General features: G+C 43.9%; 1 protein-coding gene across 8 annotated transcripts in view; it reads left to right on the top strand.

Moving 5' to 3' along the window:
* ZNF343 (zinc finger protein 343) overlaps positions 1-15,655 on the top strand; it is a 21,502-nt gene extending 5,847 nt beyond the window's left edge. For 7 of the 8 annotated variants that reach the window (XM_006096374.3, XM_023760285.1, XM_023760284.1 and 4 more), the window contains 2 exons: positions 4,008-4,134; positions 7,733-9,432. In XM_006096374.3, the coding sequence (XP_006096436.1) occupies positions 4,008-4,134; positions 7,733-9,297 (1,692 nt within the window). In that variant the 3' untranslated portion in view covers positions 9,298-9,432. Of the gene's footprint in view, positions 1-4,007; positions 4,135-7,732; positions 9,433-15,517 lie in introns of those variants that run through there. The other variant, XM_023760287.1, reaches the window with a different exon arrangement.

The following is a 15,655-nucleotide window of genomic DNA, read 5'->3' as shown; positions in this document are numbered from 1 at the left end:
TATAATGATTCCTGCATTTGTGTGTTTTATTTCCCTTTATTTTATTTTCAAGATTAATAGTTAGAGTCCAGAAAACTTTAAAGCATAAGAGATATATTTTTAAAAATTGCTTTAAATTCTTACCCGAGGATATGTTTCTCATAGATTTTTTTTTAGAGAAAGGGAGAAAGAGAGAGAGAGAGAGAGAGAGAAAGAGAAAAAGAAATACTGATGTGAGAGAGAAACATCGATTGGTTGCCTCCTGTACATATCCCGACTGGGGACTGAACCTGTAGCCTAGGTGTGTGCCCTGACTGGAATGGAATCTGCCACCTTTGGGTGTTCAGGACGACACTCCAACCAACTGAGCTACTGGCCAGGACAACATAAGAGAGCTTTTTGAAAAACTGAGATTATTAAAAATTGTAAATGTACTATTAACTTTCACTTTACACCCACACTACCTAACGATAATATCTTTTGCACTGGACATTTTTACTATTGAAATTTTGAACATACATAGAAGTAGAGAGCATAGTAATAATAGGGCCTCAGGTGCCATCACATAGCTTCAGTAGTCATCCACAATGGCCAGTTTTGTTTAATTTCTACCCTTCTCATGTCTCTCACTGGATTGCTTTTGACACATTTCAGACATTTCGTAACAATGTCTCTATAATTTTTAAAAATAGTGGTAAGAGGGTAGTAGTGGTGGTAATTCCAGAGCGAGGAACTATGTCTTAAAGGGGTTTGTGATTTGCGCATGGCCATACCATCAGTTGATAGTAGAGCCAGGATTTGAACTTGGTTTTCTCTGACTCTCAAGCTCTGGAGCTTCCAGTGTGTTGTATTTTGGACTCTTTCTGCGACATAAATCCCCATCTAGTAACATGGGAGCGTATTTTCCAGCCCTAGGAAATGGGCCTGGATTATTTGATGAATGACTCATATAGAGTGCTCTCCGTAGTTAACGGTGCTTCACCCCTACTCCACTTCTTCCATCTTCTTTCCTTTAAATTTGATGTATTCTTTCATGTGAATGGTGCGTGTGCGATTCTACAAGCCAAATTAATAGGTTTATAAGTAGACTGTCCTTATCTGCAAGGAGCATTCAAGTTCTTTGGAAAAATAATGTATGAAAAAAGAAATGATGACAATAATTAGTAACTTTTACAATAATAGTTGAGATGGTTACATAACTGCTAGCCTAAAGCTTCAAACCATGTGCAGCCGCTCACAGTTTATTGACAGTCAGCTCACAGGACACGTGAGCGCGTTTGGAACGCTGGTGTGAGGCGCTCCACAGACACTCTCCCCGGTGAAACAACCGGAATGATTTAAAAAACTCCACCATTAAACCCAACCATTTAAAGTCTCTGAAAATTCTCCTAAGGACGGATAGCAAGTGGAGAAACATTTACTCAAGGAAATCTGTGTTTTAGCCCTGGCCGGGTAGCTCAGTTGGTTCGCGCATCATCCCGATATGCCAAGGTTTCCAGTTCGATCCCCAGTCAGGGCATATACAGGAATGAACCAATGAATGCATAAATAAGCGGAACAACTAATCGATGTTTCTCTCTCAAATCAATACTTTTTTTTTTTTAAAAAAAAGAAGAGAAAATCTAAGTCTCAGTGAAAACAGCAAATCTGTGGCACTTGTCCCACCCATAATTTGCTCCGTCTGCCCACCCTTCAGCTCACCATAGTGGGAGCTCTATTCCAAGTGGGTACAGCAAGATAGTGGGGCTCTTTCTCCTCCCAGTTCCCAGTCTAGGACTGTACTTTTTCCCTGGGGAGATAAGCCACCAGCAGTTCTCATTCCCTCCGGATCAGTGTTGCAGGCGAGGGGCAGAGAGGTCTGGGGTTTTCATTCTCCACAGCCCCTGTTGGTGGGCTAGAAGCTCTGTCCCAGGCCTAGGAGGTCAAGAATCAGTAAGGACCCTATTGCCTTCTCCCCTTCCTCAGAGGGCAGAGATTCTGTGCCAGGAGAGGCAAGCTGAGAAGAAAGGAGCTTCCACCCCCACAGCCCCCCATCCCCCAGGGTACCACTCTTAGAGCAGGAATGTCACTCTGAGAGAAGTGGCTGCCAATTCTGCTCCCAGCTCTAAGCACTGGTGCAGAGACCCTGCCCAGGGGGAGAGGCAGGTTGGAAGAACAAAGGCCAGTGTAGCACTCCTTAAGGCCCTGGCTTTATTTGGAACAGAGCATAAGGATGTTGAAACCTAAGAGTGCTCTTGAGAACAATGGAGATTTTTGTGGTGAGCAATTAAGAGGCAGCTTCAAGATCCATGATAGCAACAAGCAAAATGGCAAATCAGCTAAAAGTTTAAGGGAGAGAACCAGGGAAAGAGCTGAGAAGAGCCCTGCTGGAGCCTCAAATACTGGCCTTAAAACTATCCCTGTAGCCCAGTCGGCATGGCTCAGTGGTTGAGCGTGGACCTATGAACCAGGAGGTCACGGTTCGATTCCCGGTCTGGGCACATGCCCGGGTTGTGGGCTTGATCCCCAATGGGGGATGTGCAGGAGGCAGCTGATCAGTGATTCTCTCTGATCTTTCTATCTCTTTCTCCCTTCATCTCTGAAATCAGTAAAAATATATTTTAAAAAAACCTACCCCTGTAAAAGGGACAGGGCCTGACTTTAATTGGGTCAGACAGTGGAGCCATTTATTCCCTAAGACGTTGTTGAAAACAGTAGAGTAATCAGCTAGCTATTGGTGGAGGCTAGCTGGGTGTGATACCAATATAGTCAGGCCGGAGAGACACAAGAGAATCCTGCTAAAAAGACTGTCATTTCTGGAGGGGGAGGGTCAGGGTGTGCATGTCCAAGGCTTCATCTGCTGACAAACCACAGTTTCAGGGACAATAGCCTTTCTTGAACTAGTCCACACCTGTCAGAAAACATGAACAAGTGACCACAGCAGCCGCCTGGGGAGGGGGCAGGGTTGGTATCCAGAGTTGCTACAGACTTTTACTAAAATGTCCAGTATTCAACAAAAAATTACATAGGTAGGGAGAGAGGCATGGGGAGAAAGAAAGAATACATTCATATGAGAATGAGAGAAAGTGTAAATAAATTTTCCTGATATGGAAAATGAAAACAACCTTTCAGTTCTGTGTTAAATTATAATCTCCTCTTGGATTGTAAATTTATTCTCCTCTTACTGGTTATGAGTTGTTTGTTGGACACAGAGTTCCTTTTGAAGATGTTTTTAATTGAATTTTTTAGAGAGAGGAAGGGAGAGGGAGAGAGAGAGAAAAATTGATGTGAGAGCTACCTCCTGCATGCCTCCTAGATGGAGCCTGTAATCCGGGCATGTGCCCTGACTGGGAGTGGAACTGGCAACCTTTTGGTGCACTGCACAACGCCCAACCAACTGAGCCTCTTCGGCTGGGCACAAAGTTACTTTTAAATGGGAGTTTTCCAGCCCATGCTGAACTCTTCCATCTCAGAATTCTTCCATAATGAATCCTCAAGGTCACTTTTCTGAATTCTGCTTCATGTTTCAAATTGATTCACAAATCATTTATCAAAAAAATCCTAAGTGTCCAAGGGCCAGGAATGTGTTGTATACCTCAGTTATGCTACCCTCAGATTTTTAAAAAATATATATTTTTATTGATTTCAGAGAGGAAAGGAGAGAGAGAGAGAGAGAGAGAGAGAGAGAGAGAGAGAAAGAAAGAGAATGAATCATCAATGATGAGAGAGAATCATTGATCAGCTGCCTGCTGTGTGCGCTACACGGGATTGAGCCCATAACCTGGGCATATGCCCTGACTGGGAATTGAATGAACCGTGACCTCCTGGTTCATAGGTCAATGCTCAACCACTGAACCACGCCAATCGGACACTATCCCCAGATTTTAACACACATAATGGCTAGAAGAATTTGATATGGAGAACTGTGTACCCTGAAAAGAATTAGACCAACTCTTACATATCAAGACTCTCCAGGGCCACTAGATAGACTCCTCGCACGGGGAAAATGGACGGTGACTTGCTGTTCATTAATTGTTGCTTGTTTATAGGTACCAGTTACATTCAGGGACGTGGCTGTGGTCTTCACACAGGCAGAATGGAAGCTCCTGAGCTCTAAGCAGAGGATCCTGTACAAAGAAGTGATGCTGGAGAATTACAGGAACCTGCTTTCGTTGGGTGAGGCTATGGTCTTTCCTTCATTAATTCAGTAGAGATTTATGGGCCACTTATCCTGTGCCAGAAAAAGTCCTAGACACTTAGAACAAACACATTAGTCAATGAAATAGTAACCCCTGCCCATGGGGGCTTTTTCTAGTGTATGGAGACAGACAACAAATAGCTTCATATACAGCAGTGGTTCTCAACCTTCCTAATGCCGCGACCCTTTAATACAGTTCCTCATGTTGTGGTGACCCCCAACCATAAAATTATTTTCGTTGCTCCTTCATAACTGTAATTTTGCTACTGTTATGAATCGTCATGTAAATATCTGATATGCAGGATGTATTTTCATTGTTACAAATTGAACATAATTAAAGCATGGTGATTAATCACAAAAACAACATGTAATTATATATGTGTTTTCCGATGGTCTTAGGCGACCCCTGTGAAAGGGTTGTTCGACCCACAGGTTGAGAACCGCTGATATACGGGGATGTTATGTTAGAAAGGGATAAGCACTACCTAGTAAAAAAATAATAATGAAATGAAGCAGGATAAAGGAGCATTGAGTGTGACAGGGTGGCTGGCTGAATTTTGAAATCAGTTAATGGAAATCAGCGAGGAGGGAACATTTGACCAAAGACAGAAAGTGGTGAGGGAGTTAGAACTCTGGCTCTCTAGGGCAAGGGCATTTCAGGTGCAGACTTATTTGGTGCTAAGACCTTAAGGAAGGGATATGCCTGTGGGTAGAAGGAATTGAGACTGGAAGCACAGTTAGCAAGGGGGAGAGTGGTGAGAAATGCCTTCTGTGACAGAAGTTGAAATTAAATGTCAGAGTTTGTATGGCTTTTGAGTTTCATAGCCAGATTATTTCTTTTATTTAAAACATACATTTATTCATTAAGTCTAGGTTGATAAATGCTTTTGATTGCAATGTTACTCTGTTTCAGGGATTGGCCACTTTTTCTACAAAGGGCCAGATTGTGACTATTTTAGGTTTTGTGGGTGATATGGTCTCTAACCACTCTCAACTCTGCCCTAGTAGTGCTAAAGTAGCCACAGATGATGCGTAAATGAGTATGACTGTGTTCCAAGAAGACTTTATTTGTGGACATTGAATTTTGAATTTCATGTAATTTTTATATATCATGAACTATTACTCTTTTGACTTGTTTTCAACTCTTTAAAAATTTAAAAACCATTCTTAGCTTGTAGACTGTACAAAAACAGAGGGCAGGATGGTGGTTTTAGGCTGTAGTTCCCCCCCAACCCCCCTTTGTTCTAGATCAGCGCTATGTAGTAGGAATATAATGTGAGCCACATGGATAATTTTAGATTTCCTAGTAACCACCTTTAGAAAAGTAGACATAAATGGGTAAAATTAATAATCTTACTTATTAACCCGATATATCAAAATATTATTTCACCGTGTAATCAGTATAAAAATTATTTTACTTTTTTGTACTAAGTGTTCAAAATCTGGTGTGTATTTTATGCTTAGAGAACATCTCAGTTCAGACTCGCCACATTACAGGTGCTCAGTAAACATGTATGGCTAGTGGCTACCATACCGGATCATGCAGTTCTGGATATTTCCATATTTCCAGATAAAGCATCTGGAGAGAGTCACATTTTTGAAAACACAAACTAGTTTCAAGCAGGAGTTTCTTCAGGAGTTTCCTCAAATGGCCTGGCTTTTTCCATGATATCAGTTAATCAGATTTTATTTGTTCCATTTTCATCTTCTTTGATATGCTTTGATCTGGTTCCATCTAGTTTGTGCTCTGTCTATTTAAGTTGGATTCATCCATTTCAGTCTGGTTTTGTGTGTTTTGATTTGGCCTTAGCTATTCAACCTAACTAGATTTTATTTTGATTTTGATTTTTCTCTGATCATATTATTCTCTTTCTCTATGTTAATTCATTGAATGGGTTCAGAGGAAAATGTTGAAATGACCTGGTTCAAATTAGGCTCGATAAGGAAAAACTGGATTTCCTGAAATTGTTTCCTTTGTCTTGTTCGACACCACAGTATTCTGCAGTTCCCTAACCTCTTACACCTCTCTTTTTGGTTTTCTCTCTTTCTTTTTTTTGGATTAGTGTCACATGCTCTTTTTTTTGTTGTTGTTGTCTATATTCAAACTCTTAAACAATTTGTGAACTTTAATGATTTTGCTCATCACATATGATGAACCCATTTTCTCTGTCACTATCTCTCCTGTGCTTTTCTGTTTGGTTACAAGAATATAAGTTTATTCTCAAACTTATCAAAAATTGAGGTCATACTCTTTTCCCTCCTAAACTCATCTCTTGTTCTGTAATTCTTCACATATTCATGTTCCAATGTCTCTTCTTCAAGGGTACTGTTGGAAATAAGTGGGCCAATTTCCCCTGAAATAATCTTGAAAGCTTTCATAGGTGAGATATTTCAGTTAGTATAGGCTAGGTAATGCTGTGATAACAACACAGAACTTCAGCAAATGTTCATTTCTTATAATACCTCTTATGTACAGTTCAGGTAGGAGTTTAGCTCCATTGGGGTTCTGCAATTCGGGCAAAAGAACCAGTCTTTGTCTGGGTCATGGGATTCTTAAAGAAGAGGAGAAAAATGGAACGAAGAAACCACATTGTGGCTCTTAAAATGTGTTTGAGCCCATTCTGGGTGTTTCAGTTGTTGAGTGTCCCGACCTATGAACCAAGAGGTCACCAGTTTGATTCCTGGTCAGAGCACATGCCTGGGTTGCTAGCTTGATCCTCAGTAGGGGGCGTGCAGGAGGCAGCCGATCAAACATCTCTCATCACTGATGTTTCTATCTCTCTCTCCCTCTTCCTTCCCCTCTGAAATCAATAAAAACATATTTAAAAGAACATGTTTGAAAGTAGCACTAACTTTTCACCAATCTCCCATTGGCCTAAGCAAATTCCATTAGCCAGTCATTGTAATGGGATTGGTTTGGGCACAAGGTGCCAAAATCCTGAAATCATGGATCATGTATTCCTTGTCCACTGCAGAATCCACAATACTTAGTAGAGAACCCAGCTCTTAAAATTTCTAATAAGTATGTGTTTGTGGGTGGACAACCTGAGATTCAGATTTATTTCATATGCAGTCTCTTTAACCCCCGTTTCATGTACATACTTCCGTGTTTGGAAGCCCTCCAGATCAAGTGACTTTTTATGTTTATCAGTCTTTTTGTTTTCTGTGATAAGAAAAGTCATGAAGGAGATTTTCATGTCGGTCATAGAGCCTGTTACCTCCAAGTACAACAGAATTGTGAACAGCATATCAATGTGAGTGTCGATGGCTTAGATGACTTACTAGAAAGAAATGGCTGACAGTATTGAAGCTGTTTACAAAGCTGGATGCTTAACTGAGAGGCTCCTAGTCTGAGTGACATGCAGAGGATGTTTCTGGTGTGGTTTTACGGGATTGTAATAGAAAATGGAACGTTTAGAAATGGAATATAGAGGAATTATTGGTGGAAAACAAATTTTGTTGTACATTTATTATCAATAGTAGGTGTGGCAGGAAGATACTCTTTGTCTTAAGACAAGGCGGAACAGCCAGCTGCCCACTTAGGGCTTCTCTAACTGAGCACTCTTTCTCCGGCAGAATCAAAGCCAGAAACAGACTCCTGTTCCTCTTGCCTTCTGGCCTTCTCCCATCAGCCTCTCCTCAGCCAACATGTACTTCCGATCTTCTTGGACTTACGTGACTTCCATCCAGGGGATTCTGGCCCAGGGCATCAGGAGCAGAAATTTTCTTCTCAAAGCTGCTGGAGTGAAAACACAAAAGGTCAAGAGAGAGAAGGTGGCTTCAGATCCTTGTCTGTGAGGACAGAGGAGAGAGAAACCTCAGGCGCTGTTCCCAGCCCACCCCGAAGACAATCAGCAAGTCCTAGAGAAGGCAGCACAGTGGTAGAAATAGAGCCCAAGCCAGCCCAGAGGGTACGCCCTGTGCAAACAGACAGAGGAGCAGAGTTAGGAACCCTGAGATCCGGAATAGGCAGCTGTAACGAGCATGAACTAGACTGTAGTCTGAAATCAAACTTTGCTGTAAACCAGGTGACCCTCTCAGAGGAGAAGCCCTATGTTTGCAGGGAATGTGGGCGAGGCTTTAACAATAAGTCAAACCTCAACAGACACCATCGGACACACTCAATGGAGAAGCCTTATGTGTGTGGTGACTGTGGCCGAGGCTTTAGCCTGATGGCAATCCTTGTTCATCACCAGAGGACACACTCAGGAGAGAAGCCGTATGTGTGCAAGGAGTGTGGGCGAGGCTTTAGCAAGAAGTCCAATCTGAACAGACACACAGAAACCCATTCGGAAGAGAAGCCTTATTTGTGCAGGGAGTGTGGGCAGAGCTTTAGAAATAATTCAGTCCTCATTAGACATCAGTGGATTCACTCTGGGGAGAAGCCCTATGTGTGCCCGGAGTGTGGACGGGGATTTGCTTACAAGTCCACCCTCAGAAAACACCAGAGGACTCATTCAGGAGAGAAGCCCTATATATGTCAGGAGTGTGGGCATGGCTTCAGCGAGAAGTCATCTTTCATCAGACACCAGAGGACACACTCAGGGGAGAAACCCTTTGTGTGCCTGGAGTGTGGACGAGGATTTGGTGATAAGTCAACCCTCAGAAAACACCAGAGGACACACTCGGGAGAGAAGCCTTACACGTGCAGTGAGTGTGGCCGAAGCTTTACCCAGAAGTCATTCCTCCTTATTCACCAAGGGACACACTCAGGAGAGAAGCATGTTTGCAGGGAGTGTGGGCGAAGCTTTAGCTACAAGTCAAATCTCATCAGGCACCAGAAGACACACTCAGACGTGAAGCCTTATATATGTAGGGAGTGTGGGCGAGGCTTTTTCTATAAGTCGGACCTCATCATACATGAAAGGACGCACTCCGGGGAGAAGCCTTACGTGTGCAGTGAGTGTGGTCGAAGCTTTAGCCAGAAGTCATTCCTCGTTATTCACCAGGGGACACACTCAGGGAAGAAGCATGTTTGCAGGGACTGTGGGCGAAGCTTTAGCTACAGGTCCAATCTCATCACACACCAGAGGAAACACTTGGCGAAAAGCATGTTTCCAGGGATCACGGACAAGACCCAGCAATCAGTCAAATCTCATCTTACACCAGAGAGACACCTGGGGTCTGTGTGTGTGGAGTGAGTGTACCTTCGGGGATGTGTTGACTCTCATCAGGCACGGAGGACACATTGAGCAGAGGAGCCTAAGTGTGGGTAACTCTAGCCACACACAAGTGGGAGGTGTTGTGTGTGCGGGGACTGTGGATGAGGCGGTCGCAATAAGTCAACGTTTATCGAATATCCAATGGCTGGCAGGCAGGCAGGCACAAGGTGGCACACTCGGAGAGGAGCAGCGTGTTTGTAGGGATTGTGGGCAAAACCCTTGTGATCAGCCAGCCTTCTTCTCATGCCGTAGAGAGATCCTTATGTGGGGGTACGTGGAGCTCTGCCCAGATAACCTCATTAGGACCAACACCCCTGCCGCTCCTGATAACTGCTGCTGCTGCTGCAGAGACGAAGTCTTTCCTAGGACCTGCTCTCAGCCACAGGGAACTGCACCTTCCTAAGGGCTGGCTCCTGGTTGACTGCTATGGGGAGACAAAACCTCAACCCTGGGCTCAGTTGTGTCCAAAGGGCCATCCTGGATCGAGAGATGCCCATCAAATCTCAGTTGTGAACACATTGCAGGTCAGCTTCTTCCTCTGCCCAGTCCAGCCCTCATTCACCAATAAACCACTTAATTCTCCATCTCCCTGTCTCTCCAGGGACTCCACTCTAAGACATCTTAAGTGTACAAGGAGCGCGGACATGGTTGTGGCCATAGTCATTCCTCACAAACCTCAGCGTTTGCATAGAAACTGTGTGTGGGCAGAATGGGCATGGATTTAGGAAAAGTGCATCTCAGGATACATCAGAGAACAGCTCTATTGTGGGAAGCTTTATATAGGCAGGGGAGGAGTCTGTAAGATGCTTGAGCAATCAGTTATATTAGTTACACCTCGTCTTGCACCAGAGGTCACTCTGAGAGAAGATCTGTGTGGGCAGGGTTTGTGGGTGAAGCCTTATCCGGATGCTCCTCCTCAACAGACTAAGAGGACATTCTTGACACCACAAACCACTACCTCACCTTTGAAGGGGTTTCACAAGTCTTGACACCGCCCCCCCCCCATTCTCTGTATGAGAGTGAAGATGGCACTAGCCACTAAATAGACATGGTTTCCCCCCACTTTTTGTAATCAGATGGAATAAAAAAGTAAAGAGTTTTACTTAAGTAACCTAAGAACGACAACTTGCTTTATTTTCATACACCAGTTCCTTCCCATGTTTTGTCCTTTTGTTATAGTAAAATGATAAGCTCCAGCGGCACACCTTAGTCTCTCGTCCATCTGGAAAGGAATTCACACTCACAGCCTAGATTTCCTGCATGAATTCAACCCTTGAGAAAAAATAAGTCCAAATAAATCTGAGGGTATCTGAGCCTTTGCGTGGGGAGGATGATCGGGGTTCTGGAAACATGCCAGCCGAGGGGAGAACTTCCCAGGTCTCCAAGGCCTGGATTGCCTCTTCTAACTGATCACTCCCTTTGGCTTTTGTGAAGGCTCCCTTCCCTGGGTTTTCTCCTTTCTAATCTCTACTCGGGTCTCTGCTGAACCCTTCTCATCCCCATCAAACCATCACTGGTCCTTAATGGTCTGTTCACATCCTGCATTTTCAGGGATTCTGTAAGTATACTCCCTATGCAGCCTTCCATAGTCTAAGCTCAGGTCCTCTAACCATGCCCTGTTCTCCAGTCATGAATGAATGCTTTGGGCCTCTTAGCTACTCATAGGTCTAAAAACCCCTAAATACAGCTTCAAGGCCATGTCCCCATAGCCCTCCAAGGGTCTTGCTAATGACACCCCACATCATCCTTTTACTCATTGGTCCAAGAGAGCCTACCCGTACACCACCATTGTCTTTTCAGCCCAAGGACCTGGCCCTTTGGCCACACCCTTTCCTAGTCCCCCTCCCTCAGAGTCCAAATTGCTCAATTTGACAACTCTACACTCCCTGGCTCTGATTTCTATGTCCTGGGCCAATAATCGTTCACTCTAGAAGGAGGGTCTGCCTAGACTCCAGCAAATTTGCTTGCATAGTTAGGGTTTACCAGGTCACAAATTGGACTTCAGGCTTTGAAAAGCAAAAGCACAGAGTGGTTTTAACACCTCATCAAAGGAGGGGGCAGAAGAAGAGTCTGAAGGAGTCACTGGCTCCAAGGCCTCTGCTCACTCCCTCAGCCGTGCACTCAGCTCTGCAGCGGGTCCTGGGTCAGCTCTGGTGAGGGGAAGGTGTCCGAATGGGAGTGTTCCCTAGTGTTCCTTTCCCAGAACTACCCCTATCACACCAACTCTTAGCTTCTAGTCAGAACTAGAAGCCACAGAGGGAAGAATGTATATGGCTATGTCGTCTCTAGGGTTTGCATTCCCGATGAGCCCAAGGCCCTTCCTCCATGTCCTGCTATTGGGAGAGAGAAATGCAAACAAGAAAACCAGCACCTTCCTTTTAAAAAGAGAGTATACCCTGTTCATTAATTTTAATCTGGACATCATTTTGGAGAATAGCCAAGCACTCAACTGACCTTTAATTAAAGAAAATTACTTGGGATAGGTTGAAACATGACATTAGGATCCTCAAAAAAGGAAACAAGATTCCTAGAGTTCCATCCACCTGTGTTCTGAAGAGGATATAAGCACCCCTTCTCCAGCTGAGGAGTGGAAAACCTCACAAAGCCAGGTGCCGTGGGGACAGGCTTTGCCCTCATCTGCTGCTGATGTAGACAGACCACAGGGCGGGTCCCAGCTTACCCTGCTCACCAGCTTGAAGGAGGAGTTGGTTCTGCAGAATCCTCACTGCTGCTGGCCATCTGTTCCCCTTTCCCCGACCCCTCACTTCCTTTGGGAACTAGGTTATTTTTTTGTCAGGGAGGAAGAGAGCTTAATGTGAATTTTAATGCCATTTACAATAGTTTTTATCTGACCTGCCTCTTTGCAGTGTCTGTTCCAATAATCTAGAGCAGTGAAGGTGAACTTATGACACGCGTGTCAGAGGTGACACGCAAACTCATTTTTTTTGGTTGATTTTTCTTTGTTAAATGGCATTTAAATATATAAAATAAATATCAAAAGTATAAGTCTTTGTTTTACTATGGTTGCAAATATAAAAAATTTCTATATGTGACACGGCACCAGAGTTAAGTTAGGGTTTTTCAAAATGCTGGCACGCCGAGCTCAAAAGGTTTGCCATCACTGATCTGGAGTGAAAGCAGGCCTGTACCTTTCCCTGTGCCTAGTAGACACTGCCATTAACAGAGGCTTACTTGTCTTTTTTGAAAAATATATTTTTTTATTCAGAGAGGAAGGGAGAGGAAGAGAGAGATAGAAACATCAGTGATGAGAGAGAATCATTGATCAACTGCCTTCTGCACGCCCCCTACTGGGGACTGAGCCCACAACCCAGGCATGTGCCCTTGACGAGAATCGAACCTGGGACCCTTCAGTCCATAGGCCGATGCTCTATCCACTGAGCCAGACCGGCTAGGGCAAGGCTTACTCGTCTTTTGAGAGAGGGGCCCAAGCTGTGAAAATCTTAGTGTAAGTAAATTTGGTAATATTGGAGGTATGCCTGAAAACACTTCAGATCAGGTTTTCTGCCGAACAGGGGTGAAAATCTGGAAGAGATGATACAGGGAAACAGAAAAATTAAGAGAAAGAGAAGGCACGAAGGACAGCACTGAGACTAGGATAAATTTGGAAGTCAGAAGTGTTGCCATTGCCCAGACAAAATTTACAGGACAACTATGGCGATGGTAATGTGGACTAAAAGAGAAGACAGGCATCATAGGGTTTGTTTTGGAAGTCCTTGGTGTTGCAGCTTTCCAACAGGAGAAATATTTGCAAAAGATAAAAATTCTCATCACTCCAAGAATCCAAGCAGAAAGCCAACATCATCTTACCTGTGCTTATCATAAGAACTAGAGGCCCAGTGCATGAAATTTGTGCATGTGGGAGGGGGGACCCTCAGCCCGACCTGCACCCTCTCCAATCTGGGAGACCTCAGGGGATGTCCTACTGATGCCTTACTAGAGGGTAGGTTGAACTGGCTATCCTCTTTCCCCATCTAAGTCTTGCATTGTGCTGACCTATGTGGTAGAATATGTTTGTGTGTGTGTGGAATGGTGCCACTTATTAATATATTGTCTCAGCTCTAAATTCACCTCTTGTAACCTGATCTGTGAAAACGGATCTGGGCCCTTGAAGTCCTTTTCCTTTGTCAGCTGGCATGAGGTTTATCAGTAGTGGGCTCTGGAGCAAATTAGGAAGGAAGGAGGTTCTTTCCTGGCTCAGTTCACCAGGGCCCCGGGAGTACCCTTTCCCCCCACTCCTCAACCAGACCGGCGCAGTTTCTTCATGCTAAATGCCTGCAGGACACAGCTTTCTCCACTGATTGGCCATCCTTTGTTTTCTTCAGCTCTCCACTCAGGCAATGGTGGGTTAGCCGGGAGCCCAAACAGCACAGGTCACCACTGCTCTTGCACCTTCTCTTCATCTCCATGGGCATACAGTCTAGGGCTGGACTGGCTTTTTGGCAAGCAGCCAGACTTTCATCATGTGCTGAGGCCCAGAACTCCCCTCCCTGGTTGCTACTCCCCAGACCCTCTCTTCAGCTCTATGTGCATGCACACCAGGGTCCTGGCAGTTACCTTTAGCTGCCCCAGCTCAAGCTGTGCACAGAACTAGCCTAGGTTCTTGCAGCTTTCCAGTCTCCATTTCTGGCAGCGCCTATAGCAGTGTTCTGACTGTCTTTGCTCATCTGCCCATCAGCCTCAGCTCGCTTGTGCCTCATAGGTTTGTTTGATGCAGCTCTTCGGATGCAGACACTGCGTGGTCCAGGTTTTGTATCAACATCAACATCTTGGTTCTCTGTCCACATCCAGCTCCCTCTGTGTACCTGCCTACCACGTTTGGCTGGCCCACATTCCAGACGGTTATTCCTGCTTGCCAGCTCTGGCGTGTGCAACCCCCCACCCCTACCCCAACTTCTCTACCATCAGTGGGCTGCAGCCACTCCTCCAGCGAGGGCTGATCCCCAGTCTTGGGGAGGGAACTCTCCTTCCCTGTGTATCCTTCCTTAGAACTCTACCTCAGCTGAGTTTTCTTTCAATATTTATAGCTACTCTCCTATCTTTGTATAATATATACTTTAAAAATCTTCACCCAAGGATATGTTCTACTGATCTTAGAGAGAGAGAGAGAGAGAGAGAGAGAGAGAGAGAGAAGAAAGAAACATCAGTGTATGAGAAAAATATTGGTTGCCCCCCTACGCGCCCCAACCAGAGATTGAACATGCAAACTAGGTATGTGCCCTGACCAGGAATCTAACTAGCAACCTTTTCAGTGCATAGGACGATGGTCCAACCAATTGAGCCATACTGCCCAGTGCTGTATAATAATTCTTTATGTTCGATTTCCTATTTCAATTACTGTGTGGTTTATGTCTCCTCATTTTACCCAAACTAATACAGATGTGAATTGTGTATGTAGTTCAAAGACATGAACTTTTGATGGCGTTTATTCAAAGAAACAATGCTAGTCAAAGTTATTACTAATACTAGCTGGGGCTCTGGACCTGAACCCAAACACAAAAATCTAATGGTCTACACCTGGGGATAGCAAATTATAGCCTGAAGGCCGATTCTAGCCTGTTTTTGTAAGGCTTACGAACTAAGAATGGTTTTTACATTTTAAATAGCTGAAAATAATCAAAAGAAGAATAATATTTTGTGACACATATCTGTGTCCATAAATAGTTTTGCTGTAACACAGCCACACATTTGTTATGTATTGTTTATAGCTGCTTTCATGCTACAATGGTTGAGTTGAGTAATTGAATCAGAGACCATATGGCCCATAAACTCTAAAATACTATCTGACCCTCAACAGAAAAAGTTTGCTGATCCTTGATCTAGACCAGCAATTTTCAATCAGTGTGCCACAAGAATTTTTAAAACATGCAATTCCTGACTATTTAGTCAGGGGCACTGACCTCTTTTCCCTTAGATTGTCAATAAGAAAATGGCAACAGCTAACAGAACAATAGCTATCCAGTGTGAATGAATAAAAAATATACATATTTTTTTTGTCGGATTGGTAAAAAATACATTTTTTGTTTGCCGAAGAAATTTTAGTTTATGTGTGTCATGAGATGAAAAAGGTTGAAAATTGCTGATCTAGACTGAACCTTGGGAACACTCTATCAAAGGCCAAATGAATGGCCTGCTTAACCCCATGCTCTGGAATTCATGACCTCTTTTTTCTTATTTGTAGATATCAACAAGCTGATTCTAAAATTTATGTGAAATCACAAGGGATCTGGAATGCCAAAACAATCTTGTGGAAGAAAAACAAATTAGGAGGACTCACATTTTCTGATTTCAAAACTTACTACAAAGCAACGGTTCTGAC

The sequence above is a fragment of the Myotis lucifugus genome, unplaced genomic scaffold (assembly GCF_000147115.1).
Source record: "Myotis lucifugus unplaced genomic scaffold, Myoluc2.0 scaffold_178, whole genome shotgun sequence".
Taxonomy (NCBI): Eukaryota; Metazoa; Chordata; class Mammalia; order Chiroptera; family Vespertilionidae; genus Myotis; species Myotis lucifugus.
Note: the sequence above shows the minus strand (reverse complement) of the source record. Positions and strands in the feature narration are given on the sequence as shown.